Source organism: Triplophysa dalaica, chromosome 6, assembly GCF_015846415.1.
Source record: "Triplophysa dalaica isolate WHDGS20190420 chromosome 6, ASM1584641v1, whole genome shotgun sequence".
Classification (NCBI taxonomy): domain Eukaryota; kingdom Metazoa; phylum Chordata; class Actinopteri; order Cypriniformes; family Nemacheilidae; genus Triplophysa; species Triplophysa dalaica.
This window is the reverse complement of record NC_079547.1, coordinates 23,376,180-23,394,179: the sequence shown is the minus strand read 5'-3', so window position 1 is coordinate 23,394,179 and position 18,000 is coordinate 23,376,180. Positions and strand designations below refer to the sequence as shown.

The following is an 18,000-nucleotide window of genomic DNA, read 5'->3' as shown; positions in this document are numbered from 1 at the left end:
AACAATTATTGACACACAGTAAGAGTATAAAGCTAAAAATAATAATAGGAATTTGAGCACCGTTTGAGACCTTGTTGACATTTCCTCTGAAACTCCAGAGGACATAAGATCGCTGTGACACAATATAGCAAAAATCTCCTTTTATTCTCACTGCAGTTTAAGAGAAACCGTTATTGTATTGTAATGTATTTTTTACTAAGCTTTGGTAGTCGAATGATATTAACAATTAGACAGAGATATTAAAGCATTGATCTTTGAAAGTAATGGCAGTTATCGTGATTATTACACCTCGGGTAGACTAGATATTAATGATCATAATTGTACAGCTTTGAGATTTGTGCATGTACGAGCTACACCACAGAATGCGCATTCTATTAAATCTTTTGTCTTTTTTGAGTAAAAACATCCTTCTCAAATCATATTTTACGTTTTTGTTCTAACACTCTTATTTTCAGGAGTTTCAGATGCTTGAATGAAGATGGCATGCGAGATGCCTCATGACCTTGAATGTGCTTCTGATGGGTGTGAAAAGTAACTAAATATTGCTATCATCTTAAAAGCTAGGCAAAAACGCCCGGACCTTCAGGTGTAATAAAAGTCTCAGAAGTGAGAAAAGTGCCCTTCAATTCCCAAATAACCGCACGGCAGACGGGGACGACTTACAGTAAAGCTTCTAATGTATATTTAAGCACCGATGTTAAGCACCACGAATGAATCCGGCACATAAATATCTGTTTTAAGTATAATGCATTCTATGATTTCTTGGTTGTTTTGAGATTATTTTGATTGGTAAGTCTATAATACCTGCTTCTTTAGTCTCTCTTTGGACGTAACACTATTTCTACAATGATGTTCTTCACCTTTTCATTTCATCTGCCATTCGACCAAGCGGCCGTCAAACAGTGACACCGACTCTATTAGTTTCGGTGTGTTGCTCTTTGTCACGACAACCGAAATGTAATAACATTCAGAGACCATTGACTGAGATGTGTGTGTGATTCCTCAGGGGAGAGACATTGATCAGAGACGGCCATTAATGGTGCAATGTGGAGATGGATGGTGTGGGACTAAGGTTCATTTGAGCCTTTGGCCCATGCGCTCCGAATCTGTCGGCCACGGCAATCTGTCACCAAACCTTTGGCTTGACCAAAATGTGCACCCTGGTGTCTGCAGTAAAATACAGCGATGGAGAGAGAAGCAAGCCAGATAGATCCTTCACACTGATAGCGTTGTGATGAATGGTATTTACAGTGGGGGAATGGTAAGCAATGGTCTGTGGACTGTTTTGGAACCACTAGCGTTGCCTCATTAAGCGCTATGGTAATGTGTCGACCCAAATTGCAAATGCAATTTTTCTGAATCTGTTTAAGTGCTCGTGTAAATACAGATTTGTCGATTATCACGTAATGATTATCTTGCATATTAGGGAAGAATTGCAAAGCTTTTTAATAAATGTAATGCCAACAGAAAAAATGTCTCTGATTGTGTTAAATAATAATGGATGTTTCGCGTGCTGCTTAGAGTTTGTGAGCTTCACCGAGATGAAAAGATGGCCTTGTATATAACCTTGCATTCGCTGTAAATGAACACGTCTGTGTTCGCGTAACGGATGGGTCGATGAGTGGCTGTGTTATATGTGCATTGTGTATCCTTGCGAGAGTAGTTATTTAGAATAAAACAAATCAAATTATTTTATGTTTTGTTTGTTTAAACAGAAAACAAATATTTATTCAAATGTCATAGCTCTAAGCTGGACCTTTCACGCTTAAAAAATGCTCAATTAATTTCAACCATTAAATGTTTCAAAAAGGGACAAACCCAACCGGCGGGTTTAAGTTTACTCAAAAATGAAAATACTGTCATCGTTTACTCAACCTCTTGTCAACCTTCTGCAAAACACAAAAGAAGATATTTTGAAGAAAGTCAGCACCGCCACCCGTTCACTTCTATTGAATGGACACAAAAGCAATGCAAGGGAATGGGTGCCGGCTAACAACATTCTTAAAAAATATCTTCTTTTGTGTTATGTAAAAGAAAGAAAGTCATACAGGTTTGAAATGACAAGAGGGTGAGTAAATGATCACTATAAATGAACATTGTTATTTTTTTGGGTCATCGTCAAACACCTGCAGTATGTCATATGGGGGCAAAAAATCTGATTCAAATTACACAAAATACTCCTAAACTAGACATCAGTCAGCATACTACTGTATATGTCTCAGCATTAAAAGAAAACCGTTGTGTTTTTTTCAGTTTCTGTTTACACCAGCAAAAGGTTTGGACCCCTGCCCAGACTCGCTCTTGTTTTGGGAGCGATGACTCCATATTACCCTTCGCTAACCACAAAGGTACTTTAGCCGTGCGTGTGTGTTTTTTCTTTAGCAGGACATCAGCGGCCGTATTTGGCAGGCGAAAATTTGCTGTCAGAGCCCTAGCCCGCGCTTTCACGGCCCGGTGGTTATCGCAATGCGTCTGGTGTCAGATAAAAACACAACGCATTTGTGTCAAAGAACTCACCCGGTAAAACGCATTAGATGTGACATCTATTCATTTAGACTTTTTAGAGACCGTCACACCTGACACACACAGCCAAACATCTCTGGTCAGGTAACCGGTGCAGTTGAGTCGAGGCATTTGATCATCCGTTTCTTCAGACCGCAGATGGCTAGCCCTCATATCGGCTCATAACAATTTCATAAGTGACTTGCTGTAAATTGCCATGGCGATGGTATGGTAATAGGGTTGCCACTCTGCTCCAATTTCTGTCTCTGGTCGAAGAGAAAAGTATTTCTCGTTCTGTTCACTACAGTCACACTGAGTAATGAGTGTTAGGACGGGCGAGGTGAAAGTTAGCTTGATGGGAGAAAATGGACTGGACTTATTTCCTGACTCGCATCTTGGAGAATGTGCTAGCGCTAATGTGCTACTCAATATAGTTCTGTTGAATTGAGTTTAAAGGGATATTTCACCTGTAAATATGCAAATGATTATGATTACTCATTCTCATGTGAATCCAAACCTGTATGACTTTCTTTCTTCTGCAGAAAATAAAAGAAGATATTTTGAAGAACATAGGAAATCCAAACAACATTGAACCCCATTGCCTTCCATTGTTTGTACACACTGAGACATTTCTCATTTCTTTTTTTGTGTTCAACAGAAGAAAGAGTCATATGCAGGTTTTAAATGACAAGATGGTGAACAAATAACGACAGAGTTGTTATTTTTGGCTGAACTATTCCTTTAAGAACGTTCCAAGACACGGTTTATATTTTGTCATGTACAAATGCAGCTTATTATAGTATATTTTTTCATTAAATACTCTTTTTACTCAGGCATATGCCCTATTGCGGACTCCAATTGTATCAATTTTTTTTTAAATACTATTATATTTTTATTATATAGTGTAGTATTTTTATTAAAATAAATATTTTATTTCTTCACCAACAAAAAGCCTTTTGTAAATGAATTATATAGATTTTATCTTTTTTACATTTGCTCTATATGAACGTGGGTATTTATGCAACGCATTATTTGTTCTGTTAATACATACAAGCAAAGCAAACATGAACACATCAACATGAATGATTTGTTTTCATTACTTTTTAATAAGCATTTAAATTGCATGATGAAAGCAATTTCGCGTTTTATTATTGTAGTACATTAGTGGATTATTAACTACCCTAACTAAAGTAAAAGTGTGACTTGTGTTTTTTTTGTATGTTTTAAAGTTAAAAGGTGTTCTGCAGGTGTGCTGGCGTGATCTGGTCAGTGCACCTTTAATGAATACTTCATGATGTTATTTAACTCTCGGACGACTAAATCAATATTCCCCTTCCTCCTCATTGAACGTAGAACATTGATGGCGGAACAGATGGTTCTTTACTGCTGTGAAGAGTCCGTCTATCTTGAACGTATCAGGCTCTGAATATCACCCAACACACACACACACGGTTCGTGCTCCATTGAACCGCTGAGGCTGATATTGTCTGTCAACCCCTTGGGTTGGAGAGTCAGACTACCGAGGCTCTGTGGCGATGATGTTGTGTTTGGTTGCAGATTGAACTTAGTGACTTCACTGCTTGAACATAGATCTGAATTGATGTTTGTTTTTTTATTCAGGCCTAAGTTTGTTCAGAGGAAAAGCATTAACTGGAATGAGTACACATTGTGAAATTATTGTTAAAATATTTTTTTATAGTTAAAATTCTTGCCGTGCACTGCCTTAGTTTTTCTAGGTTTATTGTGTTCAAGTTTTTTTTTCAGAGAAATTGTCCCTGTAGCTTTAAGGCTACAAACAAAGCTTTGTGTTCAAAACATTCAAGCGGAGTTGAGAGATATTATGAGCCTTGACACATGCAATTGAATGCACGTCAAACCTTTCATGATATCCCTTTGTGCTTTTGTGTAGCATGGCAACATAATAACCGTTCTGTTGTGCCCTCATCTAATGATGGTTTAATAATTTGTTTTCAGCATTTCGTCTGAACTGTACAGTGATATTTAGACAGCCCTTACTTTAGCGGTTAAGTACCTCTCTTCATCACGATGTTACTAGGTGGAAAAACAACCTTTGAATAACAATTTTGCGAACACAGAGTCTGTCGTCTCTCTCTCGCGCGCGACTAAGCGGAGGTCGTCTGTGTTATTCTAATTCGATAGAAGCTTAGCAGGAACATTTGAGATATTTTCTCAGTTTTTTTGTTATTCGTCGATACGTTCGCTGACTGTTTGGAGAAAAAGGACATCTCAGCTCCTAAAAGCCAACGACGGCAGACTGAAAAAGCATAAGAGGTGGGAAAAAGCCTGCTTAATGCTCATACTTGCATCTGAGGCAGCAATCTGCCTCGTTTTATTTTTAAATGGCCTTTACCCTTGCCGAGAATGTCACACATCCCAATGTTAGATGATTTTACCCTTCAACTCGCATTAATGAGAAACTGCATAGAGACTATGAGATCCTAACCACTTCTGACAAGCGCCGGCAACATTCACAAATCCTGTGAAATAACCATATGTTTGTCATTGCTTGACAGAATTTTTGGGCGGTTGGAAAAAGCATATGTTTCGTTTTTAGATTTATTTCGTTTGGAAGAGCTGGCGGTTTTGTCGTCGTGTTATCTCCCAGGGAAGAGGGTATGACACGTCATTTATATTCACCCTCACGACCTTCCACCTCAACACAAAATAAGAGTTTCTGGCCCAACATATAAACTGAAGAGAAGTCCTTCAGTCTCTTTAATGTATTAATAAAAAGGGAAAAATAGTAACAATATAATATAGTAAAAAATATATTATAATAAAATAAGATTCATTTTATAATATAATATACTTCGATTGTATTGTTCTATATTGATTTCATATACATGTAATCAAGATAAAGTCCTTGTGCTTTGTTCGTCCCCTGCCGTTTTATTGGCATGATTGTACTGGTCGATTTGGGTTTGATGGATGTTGTTTTGTATATATAATGAAAATATTTATATATATATATATATATATATATAATAACTAATCAAATTATAATTAATTTGACGATAAAATATAAAAATATCAAAGCATAACATATCATAACATCACAACATCATAACATAACATAACATAACATGCCATAATACTTTTATTGTATTGTTTTATTTAAATATAATATAATAAATAAAATGATAATAAAGTATACGATTATGTAAATTAGTTTTGATAAAGTCCTTGTGCTTTGTTCGTCCCATTCTATTTTATTGGCACTATTGTACTGGTCAGTTTGGGATCGATGGATGTTGTTGTGTTGTTGAAAGCAGGTTCTTAGAGCAATGCCAGCATGCATCAATGTTAGTGCCGAGATCAGGCTTTACCTGCTGGTATGGCAGACATCCCCGACTCCAACGGACGACCTGCCCGAGCACCTTAAGTGAAAAATATCGATCGCAGTCCACTGAAATTTTGCAGCAGATGTCCAGAAAAAGAAAAGGTTTCAGACCGCTAATGTAGCGACATGAATAGTTGTTTTTATTCTCTGTGTTGGGCCGGGGGCACTTTGCTTAACGCAGACCGCTGAATCTTTAGTCGAATACTCACATACACACATGTAGTGTCTATATGTTGGGTTGGCATGTTTATGACCTTGGTTGAAAGGGGTTATAGTTTAATCAGTAGTTCGCACTGTTTCTCCAATCCCTTCTAGCCTGTTCCTACAGCTTAATGAATGATGCTATCCACACTAAAGCTTTTCCGCAGGTGAAGGGCTGCTCCAGGATCAGATTCCCCTGAACTCAGAACATTCAGTTCCTGGGAAAGTTACACTTTCTTGTTTATGTAAATATGTTTCAATTTCAGTGTGACCTTGGTCAATTTCCATATGTGCCAAACATAGAAACTGGTCATTTTTGGTGCCAAATCTAGCTTGCATGTAACTTCATTTTTATTTATTTATGTTCTGCCCAAGGTTTGCATGTCTATGACGTTGGCGCTGTGAATACCCATGCTCGACCACAGGGGTGTCACAATTATTTTAGATGGAGGGCCAGAATAGCAAAAAAATCACCTTATGTATAATGTAGCCGATTTGCTTTATTAATTCAACGCTGGTGTACCCTGATGCACACTCTCTTTTCTGGAGCTAATAAAATCTGTATTAATGTGCGATGCTGGTGTAAAATGAAAGCAGATTTAAACTTACTTTATTAACCAGAGGAAAATGAAACTGTAAATATTCATCTTTTTGACAAAAAAGAGAGAGTACATTTTGGACACCTCTGGTCTACTATATAGTAGGGATGCACCGATATGTACATTTTGGCTGATAACTGATAATTATTAGACATTGTAAGTCGATAACTGATATTTTGGCCGATAAACAGTATCTTAAAATAAATATAAAATTCCCTAAGACTGAAACAAAAGGGAAAAAGTGGATAGCTGCCCCTCTTTGAAAACATTCACAGCGGAAAACAAGGTTACCATTAGTTCTAATTTTTCCCCTGAATATCATGTACTAAGACTTATTTACAGTTATTAACGATTCTTTAACCTTCAAAGTCTTCTGGTATATTTAATAAACAAATTATAGATGATCTTCCAGAAAATAGTTTTTTAATAGCCACATGTCAAACAGTTCTCAAGACAGAAAGCATTCAGACAGCAGTCTGATTCAAACAATATGCTTTTGTTCCTATAATTTACACAATGAATTTATAAATATACACATCATAAAAACTGTATCTACATACTGTACCTACATCAGCAATGTTTTGATAATAGCAGTAAGTAAATGACCACACCAGAAAGACAGTATTGTACTGTTTTTTAACTGCGAGCAGCGTGCAGATGAAGTAGTTTAACCAGAGGAAATAATTTAAGATTAATCTGCTTTAATATATCATCATACATTTTATTATCGGCCGATACCGATAACATTAAAAATGACCATTTATTGGCCGATACCGACCACTTATATGGCCGATAATTTATTGTGCATCCCCACTATATAGTACAGTTACATTTACGCATTTGGCAGATGCTTTTATCCAAAGCGCCTTACATTGCATTGTATGATACATTTGTTTCTGACTATATGCAATCCCCTGGGATCGAACATGACCTTGGTATTCTTAGTGCTCTAACCCCTGAGCCACAGGAAAGTCAATAATACGTCACATGTATGTCACTATGTCAGTATACTGTAAAACATAGCTTTCAAGAATTTCAGCCTCTTTTCCATCCACTTGAATCGCCCACCTTGGTTTGTTGTTGTTATGGATTTTTACAAGCGCTGCGGTTCAAAGATGCACAAATGAGTGCGGTAAGGCACATCGAATTCGTCAAAGCAATCATTTTCTATGAGCTGTTGGAACAAACTCCAGCGTTGAATATTCAATTTGCATCCGCTCAAACTTTTCGGGAATTAACTTTGGTCCTGCGGCGCGCGGAGGCTGCGAGATAATCACACAAAAGACGTTCAGCCCTTCACCCGGCAGCCCTCGCATCGGTAAATCTCTGTTTTCTTTTCCAAGCCCTCAATCGGCCCGCCGCTCGACAGACCCTTTTGTGTGCACGTTAAAGGCCTTTTATTGATTGGAGGCAAAATGTTTTTAATGTTGTTGATGAGATTTTGAGATTGGCCAGCTAATGGGAAAATGGAGGCCTCTTTTTCAATCAATTTTTAACTCGAGTCTTAAATTGAAAATCTTTACCAATGCAATTAAGGCTGTTTTGAAAGGTACACTAAAACTTTCAAAATGTTTTTTATGCTTTCCTTTTTTTAAACTCTTGAATTTAGTGCTTGAAAAGGATGGGTAAATACAGACGTTTTTATATGTCCCACCGTGCTGTTGTTCATAGAACGAAAGAAAGATAACGAATAAATTGATCCTTTGGATACTTAATGGTCTGCAGTTATTAATTCACATGTTATTTGTTTTATATACTACAAAAGTGAAAGAAAATCAATCTGCTGATTTTGGAAAACCCTTTTCATCTGATATCTGAACTGTGACACTGTGAACTGTGCATTTACACGGATATAACAGCACCCGGCTTCCACGCCATGGAATTTGTTTCCATCTTAGCCTCAGCAAACAGCAGAATATTCAGTCACCGCTCGCTTGAAACAGCTGGCTGATTTTAATAGACTGTCTGTCCTTGTTGTTTTTTCTCAGTGCACGTCAAAGCAGGAACCTGTGAGGTCATCGCAGCCCACCGCTGCTGCAACAAGAATAAAATCGAGAGCGTTCCCAAACTGTCAAGTGTTCTTGCTTCCCTGGGCAGGTTGCAGGGACGACAAGAGCAGCTCCCTCCTGTGTGGACGGTAAGACTGTGTTTCTCTCTTTACTTATGATCTGTTGTGTGTTCGCTTTTTGTGAACTGTAACAAACAGAATGGACTTATGTTGTAATGGTGCGTACTGTACATATGTACTGTATAAAAAGAATAAATATACACTTTAAATGCACATACATGCACGCACACACACACATGTATATATTTTATATTGTTATATATATATATGTATATATATTGGTAACACTTTATTTTAAGGTCCAATTCTTCGAATTAATAGTAGTAAATAGTAGTGAACTACTAATTTATCGCTTATTAATAGTTAGTATGGTAATTGTTAGGTTTGGGTATAAGGATGGATTAAGGAAGTAGAATTATGGTCATGTTGAGTATGTGCTTTATTAGTACAAAGAAACTAGGAAAAAAACTAAGAAAAATAGGCATCTAATAAGCAACTAGTTAATTGTGAGAATTGGTCCCTATACTAAAGTGTTACCTAAATGTATAATATATATATATATATAGATAGATAGATATATAGATAAATTATATATATATATATATATATATATATATATATATATATATATGTAAAATGTTTATATTATTATATTTATTTTACTTAACCCTTGTTGATAAAACATCAGAAAAATATCAGTCCATCCCCAAGTTTTCTTTTTAAAAAAAGGAAAATAAACAAGCGTTATGGATGTGACAAAAAATGAACAAGATTTCACAAAGCATTTGGTAGTACCCTAAAAACCTGTCTACAAAACCGTTATGTTTTATAAAATGTTATTTTACACAAGATTTTGAATGCAAATGACAAACCCTATGTTTTCATATTTCCTTTGTCTTTTATAACTTCAAACAATAACGCTCCTAAATCAAATGATCAATTTAAAGCGTGCCGTCCGTTTCAAGCATAGCTGTCCATATTTTCGGCAGTCTTATCAGTCGGTTCTGTCAGTTGAGTGTCAGAGGTCCGTTTGAGTGTGACATCGTCATCCTGCTGTTCGCTGAAGTGCAGCGAGGGCCGCTTGTCTCATAACATGTCAACAGCCTCCCACACCAGACGGGTCAATCGATCCTGATCTCCTTTTCTGCCCTCTAATGCATCTGACAGGCCCTCGCAACCCCTTACTGAAGACCAAGACAACAATACATGCTTTTGCCGGATATACGGGGACAAAAACCCTTTAGATTTGGAACTAAAAGAACGTTTAGCTTCACTGTAAACCAAAATGTTCAAAATAATCAAACAGATTAAGTAATGTAAACTTAATTTTATAAAAACGTTCTACTTACTTAAATATTTTAAGTTCCTGAAACCCTTTTTACTTTTGAGTAAAGTATAATGATTATATTTGATTAACTTGAAGTTTTTTCTAAAAGTCAAAAAATTGATTTACTCCTTGTTCAATTAACTTAATTTAAACAAGTTATTTCAACACAATTGGTCAAGAAGATTTCTAATTCCCAGCATGCTCTGAGACAGACTGCATTAGTAGAGTAATTAAAAAATATATGATTTATTTTAAGGAGTATTGTCAATTTATCTGGGTTTACCGTGTTCTTTTTGCTGCGGTTAATTGTTTCACGTGTAATAATGTGCAAATATCGTATCATTAAGTATTTTTGCTGGAATGACCAGCTGAATACATTTCTTGCACAAGAAACATTCTATCCTGTTCTGAAGTTTGTTCTGTAGGGTTTTCTAAAGTATACCACAGTTTACTATAGTAAATACCAAAACGAATACATTTATGGACTGCGGGCAAATATTGTGTAGTCTTCCTCAGAGCATTTTAGTATTTAACTCCTTCGATTAGTTTTAGTCTGTTTTGTACATTTTCCTGCAAGAGAAAGCTTACAGTATACGTGTATTTATATACAGTAGACTGAAAAAAATAACTTGAAGAATTTACTTAATGAATCCTCTTAACAATTTGCAAAAATATTTTTAAGTAAAATGTGCTGCTATAATTAAAGTTCAACTTTCTAACCAGAATAAAGTAAATTCTACTCATTAAATACATTTAGTATTTGTTAAAATATTAAGTAAATGTTACTTAAAGTAAACTAACTTAAACTTTAAGGTTCACTTATTACTTTCATATTGAAATATACTATTTTTCTACAACATAAATGGTCAAGTGAGAAGAGACTGGTGCAGTTCTCTGTACTGACAAAAAAACAAAAATCTTCTAAATCTCAAAGATAAATCAACACAAAACATGAACAACACTTCAAATGACAAAAAATGTATCTCCTTATTTACCTAATTTTACCAATTTAAATGGGTTTAACATAATAAAATTGAGTTGGATTTTTGTAATCATTGTTCAATGAAAATAATTAATTTTAACAACCAAAATCAGTAGATTCTATTCCCAAGATTGTTACGTTGGTGGTTAAAAAGTAAGTATGTTTTAATAATTCATTTTACTAAAATCTACTAAGGCACATAATATTTTTTCATTGTATCAAGTTTTTTATGAAATAAATGCTTGTAGATTCAGTAAATCAATGGGCATAGACTACACACAGCAAAGCTTCTATTTTGAGTTGACGTCCTCTTTAAAGGTTTATAACTCCATCCCTCTTCCACTTTGGCCTGAATTAAAAATTGAGTCCTACAGCTTGACTACCTCTAACTTCTGCCCAACTAAGCTCCTGTCATCTTGACATGATGGTAGACCTTTATCCCTGAAGACATATAGTACAGTGAGCTCAAAGCCCACAATGGATTGATGTATTCAAACCATCGGCTTCAAACATCGAATCAAACATTCCCTCCTTCACCTGCATCAATGTTTTTTGGGAAAGAGAGATGGAAAGATGTAGTTGATTTCTTTTGTCAGGTGAATGAGAGTGGGATCTTCTGAGGTTTATTTTGCTCTCAATCTTCATTGCCTCATCTTTCAAAATATTGGAGACGTGGTGATTTGGGATGTTTCTTTGCCACCTTGGCAGATCCCACAGAGTGAAATGAGGACTGAAATCTTTACTCTCTTTCTCTCTCTCTCTCTCTCTCTCTCTCTCTCTCTCTCTCTCTCTCTCTCTCTCTCTCTCTCTCTCTCTCTCACTCTCACTCTCACTCTCTCTCTCTCTCTCTCTCTCTTTGTGCAGCTTCTATAGTAGCACAGAAGTGGTGGTGTCAGATGCATCCTTGTATGGAGGGCGAGGAGTGTAAAGTTCTGCCCGATCTGAAGGGCTGGAGCTGCAGTACGGGAAACAAAGTCAAGACAACTAAGGTGAGAGAGAAGCCTTGACTGCAATTCAATCCAATTTCATTTAATTTGTATCATGCTTTTCACAATACACATTTTTGTGACTTTATAGACTTTCACAAAACCTGTCCAATGACAGCACAGTTCTTTTCTGCCATAAAAAATGATCTTCTATAGCATTCAGGTTATATAACTCATATCTGAGCATTCAATGTATATACATATTTACAAACAAATATAAAGCCCTGAACTACAGTCTCCTTGCGAGAAAGTAAAAGTAAAACTTGACGTTGCAGAACAACGTGTTTTTCAATAACCTGTCTGGATATTAAGGGCAGGGTGGACTATGACCCATATGTTAACGATGTGATATACACTCACCTAAAGGATTATAAGGAACACCTGTTCAATTTCTCATTAATGCAATTATGGTGGTGGTGTAATGGTGTGGGGGATGTTTTCTTGGCACACTTTAGGCCCCTTAGTGCCAATTGGGCATCGTTTAAATGTCACGGCCTACCTGAGCATTGTCCATCCCTTTATGACCACCATGTACCCATCTCTGATGGCTACTTCCAGCAGGATAATGCACCATGTCACAAAGCTCGAATCATTTCAAATTGGTTTCTTGAACATGACAATGAGTTTACTGTACTAAAATGGCCCCCACAGTCACCAGATCTCAACCCAATAGAGCATCTTTGGGATGTGGTGGAACGGGAGCTTCGTGCATCCCACAAATCTCCATCAACTGTAAGATGCTTTCCTATTAATATGGGCCAACATTTCTAAAGAATGCTTTCAGCACCTTGTTGAATCAATGCCACGAAGAATTAAGGCAGTTCTGAAGGCGAAAGGGGGTCAAACACAGTATTAGTATGGTGTTCCTCATAATCCTTTAGGTGAGTGTATAAACCTTACATATTGGCCTACAAAACTGTTTCCTTACTTCATGTACTGTATGTTTGACAGTCACCAAGCTACGATCTTTTTAATCATTTAAAAGAGAAAACACTGCATAAATAAAAAATATTCAATTATATTCAATTGCTATAAAAATGGCCATGTATTTGTTTATCTATCTGACTAGTGGCTAATAATATAACTATTTATATTTTACTCAATTTAAAAATGTTAAATTGTATAATGATTGTATTTAATAAACAATTTGTTAAATGGGTCATGTAAGTACGTGGCATTTAAATTAAGCGACAAAAGCGTGCATGGGCAGTAATGTTTGTTTATGTCATTGCTTTAAAACTGTCTAAAAAACACAAGATCTTTTATAATGTTTCAGAATGCTTCCGGTCTTGTACCGAACGCCCCGGCTTTCTGCCTTCATAACCTGTCATGTTATCAGCTTATTAGTTGTATGCCCTCCCATTTGACGCGTTTAAATAAAACACGACCAGGGAGCCTGTACGGCCTTTGTTGTGTGGAAAAAAAGAGTAGGCAAAAGAAACGCATTCTGGCATTACATTTAGTAAAGTCAATGCAGGGCACCGATGCGCTTCCGCAGGTTAATGCGAGTTATTGTTTTGATGTTTGCTGCCGCGTGTTCGCGAGCGACTGTGTATGTTCCGTTGACACACTGGGCTTGTAGCCATCCATCAGGCTGAGGGGTTTGACTCACCAAATGCTTGCGCTTCACTCGGCTTCTCCATTATTCATGGGGCACGGGGGCCTGTGTGAGGCAGACCTTTTTTACTTTAGCCTTGTTAATAATTCATGCCGCTGCGCTCACGTCAACAGCAGGCAGACCTCGTAGGTGTTGGGAGCTTTTCTCAAACCCGGGCTTGATTTTGGGGCTCTCAGGTCGTCCATAGGCATAGGTACATCTGTAGAGAGGAGATCCTGAAAGATGATGGGGTTGTTGTACAGTAAGCCAATCGAAGATCAGGTTGTTGAATAGTTATTTAATGCGTTACTTTGCAACAGCTGATGTGATTTATAAAAGAAAATATTCCAAAGGTCTACAACAGGGTTCCTCAACTCTTACCCTGGAGGTCCGGAGCACTGCAGAAGTTAGCTCCAGCCCTGATCAAACACACCTGAGCAAGCTAATCAAGGTGTTCAGGATCAGTAGAAAATCAAAGGTAGGCAAGTTTGATCAGGGTTGGAGCTAAACTCTGCAGTGCTCCGGACCTCCAGGGTAAGAGTTGAGGAACCCTGGTCTACAATGTGGTCAAGAGATTTTCTTGAGATTATAATTTCTGTTTGACACATAATGTAAATAAAATATACATTAGTGTGAGTAGCACCCAATCATTGTTGTCTTTATAAATATAATGTATAACGTATATTCAAAAGTATGTTAAAAAAGTAAAATACAATTAATGAAAAACAAAGAGATTTACTGAATGAATTAGGCCTACTTGACATTATTCTGATTTGCATCCAACACACTGAAAAGTTTTGAGTTATTTCAACCCAGAATTGGTCAAATGGACAAACTATTTGTTTATATGGTTTATATTTGACCCATCAATGGGTTGAAACAACCCTAAATATGTTACCATATAACCCATTGGTTGGGTTTGTCCATTTTTGACCCAACACTGGGTTGAAACAACCCACCAATTTTTTTCTCTCTATTGATTATTGTTTTTAATCCATACTGTTACAATCATAACAATCTGATTAAGTTTCAGAATGCATATTGAATATGTTCCCCTTGGCTTAAATGGCATCTGACATTTACTTCATATCTATGTAAAACCCGGTAATCCCTGATATCAAAGCATCATTTCAGAGTACTTATTTTTAAAAGCATGTTTTGTTTATTAGTGCAAGCAGGAGCGTCTGACCTTTTGTTCAAAGAAGTTGAAAATGAAAGGCAGTACAACTTAATATGCAGGGACAGAAATGTGGGGTTACTACGGAAACAGAAATGTTTACATCTTGGGTTGGTTTCTCTATCATAGACTCAACCAATGGCGTAAATTTGACCTGGGGTGGAGACTGAGGTTTCTTAAATCTGGTGTTGCTATATACACCTAGGGACATCTTTAAAGGCATAGTTCAAAATTATTTGAACATTTATTCAACTTCATATCATTACAAACCTTACAGTATGACTTTCTTTTGCAGAACAGAAAAGAAGATATTTTGAAGAATGCTGGTAACCAAACAACATTGGACCCCATTGGCTTTTCAGTTCCCTTAATATAGAAACGCGGCAAAAATGCGCCTGAAAACACCTCTGTTTTAGTTCAACCATGGGCGCACAAATGAGCGCAAATGCATTTGCTATTTAAACAACGCAGCACAGGATGGGAAAATGAGAACTGCGTCAGGCTGAAACTAGCAAAACACTTGAAGAAGATAACTTTTGTTCATGTAGTTTAAAATGAAAAGAATCCCAGATCTTCTGTCTTCATGAACTTTATCTTTGTGTTGAACATTTGCTCGGGTCTGAACTCGCCTGCCCGAAATTCTATCAAATTGCCAAGTCTAGTCATGGCCACTGAACTACATTTCAGAACCAAAGAGGAGAAAGGTGGCCAGAACACATTCCACATCCTCTGTGTGTCCTCTGGCTGCCTGCTGGCAATGACCTGAAGGTGTAGATTAGACTGCGCTCCCCTTAGCTGCCTGCCAGTCTGGTCTCATTCACGGCCATGGAGACCTGCCCTGTCCCGGCCTGTGAACCCGGAGCCGTGCTTTTGTGTTACAGCGCTGGAGCAGGACCAGACTTGCATGCTAAACCCTTCAGATCCAGAGGAACTAACAGTTTTGTTCCCCTAGCGTGCCGCCTCTCTATTTCCGGCTGCAACCGCTGATTTCCTCCCGTTTGTGTGGTTAATGACACTTGTAGGTGACGATACATCATGAATGTGTCAATCCCAGCTCTAACACCTTGTGCCTTAGAGGAAACTTCCGATTTTTCCATTTTTTTAAGCTGGAGTCGGTAAAGTTCAAGAGATAATTAGTGAGCGCGCTGCGGTTGCCAGTGGGTTATGTTGACGTATGTTGAGTTGTTGTATTGTTTGGTCCAGTCTGCACCCTGTGTTTAACATTTCAAACATGCTGAAAGCTGGGGAGCGATATGATCAAAGATTATGATGCGAGTAATATTGTGACCTGGCATTGGTATACTGTGAAAGAAATATGCCAGTTGAGATCTCTTGATCAATGAGATGGAAAGCGTCTCCTGCATCTAAGATTTTATTTCTTCATGTCTCCATTGGAGTTTCAGAAGAGATCTTAACTCAAACTGAGCTCAAATTTGCCAAATGTGCAATTAAAAAGTCAGTGTTATTAAATATATCATTCTGAACTCAAACATTTCTCATCAAATTGACCAAAATCCAGAATATTATACCTCTACAATCAACATTCATTTTAAACCTTCATACATATCATATATTGACCTATTTGTTTTAATGTTTTAATTTAATTTAATTCCGTCTCATTATTTAATTTCTTTTCTTTTTTATCATCAACTTTAAGACTCAAGATTCAAACCAATAATAGCGAATAAAAAACAGATATTTTTACAATTCTAAAATTTGATTGAATGAGCCTCATTCAGTGCTTTTTATGGTTATTTTTTATTATTTGTTTTAAAAAAAATAACTTTAAGTCTGGCATTTCCACATTATTTTAAAAGGTTCAAACCAAGAAAAGCGAATATAAAACAAAAAATGTTTGATTGGATGAGCCTCATTTAAAGCAGACATAAAACGTCCACACTTACATCTACTCATATATAAACTGCATGCATTATTAATGTAAATTTTTTTATTTTTTATTTAAAAAAATCTAAATCCTAACATGGTGTAAACTGAATATCTACCGGTTAACAGAATTTTGTTGTTTCACAGTAGACACTATCACATTGCCAAGCCTTATACCGACAAGAATGTGCAGACAATAATGGTGTAATAACTTGGCCTTTTCTTTTTCAGGTCACGCGATAGTCTGGGATCAATACACATTTGGGACTAGCAGTGTTTTTGGATCAAAGAAATGGAAATGAAGATACATTGACTTCAGTCTACTTCACAACTATTGGAAGTTCTTGGACCACAGCTGAATACTGATATTCCTTGGAATGGACCATTTAAACACATGGATAATACTTTTTCTCTATCTCCCTATATTTTGGGTCTGCCACACTCCCATCTTTGTTTTATATTCCACATTGTTGGACAAGTTCATCACACGCAATGTAAAGTAAATATTCCATGAATCATCACGATTGCGGATCGGTTTAGAGACACAACGGATTATATTTCCTTCTGAAGCAAATGTGGACTTGAAAGGTTCACTTACTACTTGAATCATTCGTGTTTCAGAAGCACTAATATTCAGTTCCCTGTCCTTTGATGCCAATATTTTCTTTCTTCTACTATGGCGAGATCTTTTGATCAGCGTGGGATGTATGATTTTCGGATTTGCTTTTGGGGCACTCTGCTCCATTTTGAAATGGACTCGTGCAAGCGAGAGGCAAGTATAAAGAAAAGAATTACAGTTATTAATAATGGATGAAAAGCCGAAGTGGTCTGGTGGACCAGTGAAAATGAAGATAGCAAAAAGATTTATTGTTTGTTTTTAAGAGCCTCGGTGGCCGCTGTTGAGTAAAAGTGTCCGTATTATCTCCAATAAAAGTATCTCTATGGGAAATCTCATCCAATCGTACGTTTGGAGAATGATTACGTCTCTGTCATAAAAGAGAAACTGCTTTTATATGTAGAGACTTTGCAAACCAGAAAAATACATCATATTTTAACTGCATTTTGGGCATGACAAAAAAACAAAAAATATCAACAGAAATAATGGCCTAATATGATGGTTTTTGATAACATCTTTACATTTTAAAGTATGAAGGATTCATCTTGTATTTACCAACTTAATTTTGTGTCAATTCATGACTATTTTTACTAAGCTGGCTAATTCACATTAATTTCCTAAATCTCATTCATACATTTCAGTATGATCTGCCTCAGCGCCGTTGTTGGTTATGCTTAAAGGTTGGGCATCATTATTAGGA

General features: G+C 36.7%; 1 protein-coding gene across 1 annotated transcript in view; it reads left to right on the top strand.

Moving 5' to 3' along the window:
• tafa3a (TAFA chemokine like family member 3a) overlaps positions 1–17,638 on the top strand; it is a 72,842-nt gene extending 55,204 nt beyond the window's left edge. The window contains 4 exon segments of the mRNA XM_056750763.1: positions 8,652–8,714; positions 8,717–8,800; positions 11,905–12,029; positions 16,916–17,638. Coding sequence (XP_056606741.1) covers positions 8,652–8,714; positions 8,717–8,800; positions 11,905–12,029; positions 16,916–16,927 — 284 coding nt within the window. The 3' untranslated portion in view covers positions 16,928–17,638.
• The last annotated feature ends 362 nt before the right edge of the window (positions 17,639–18,000 follow it).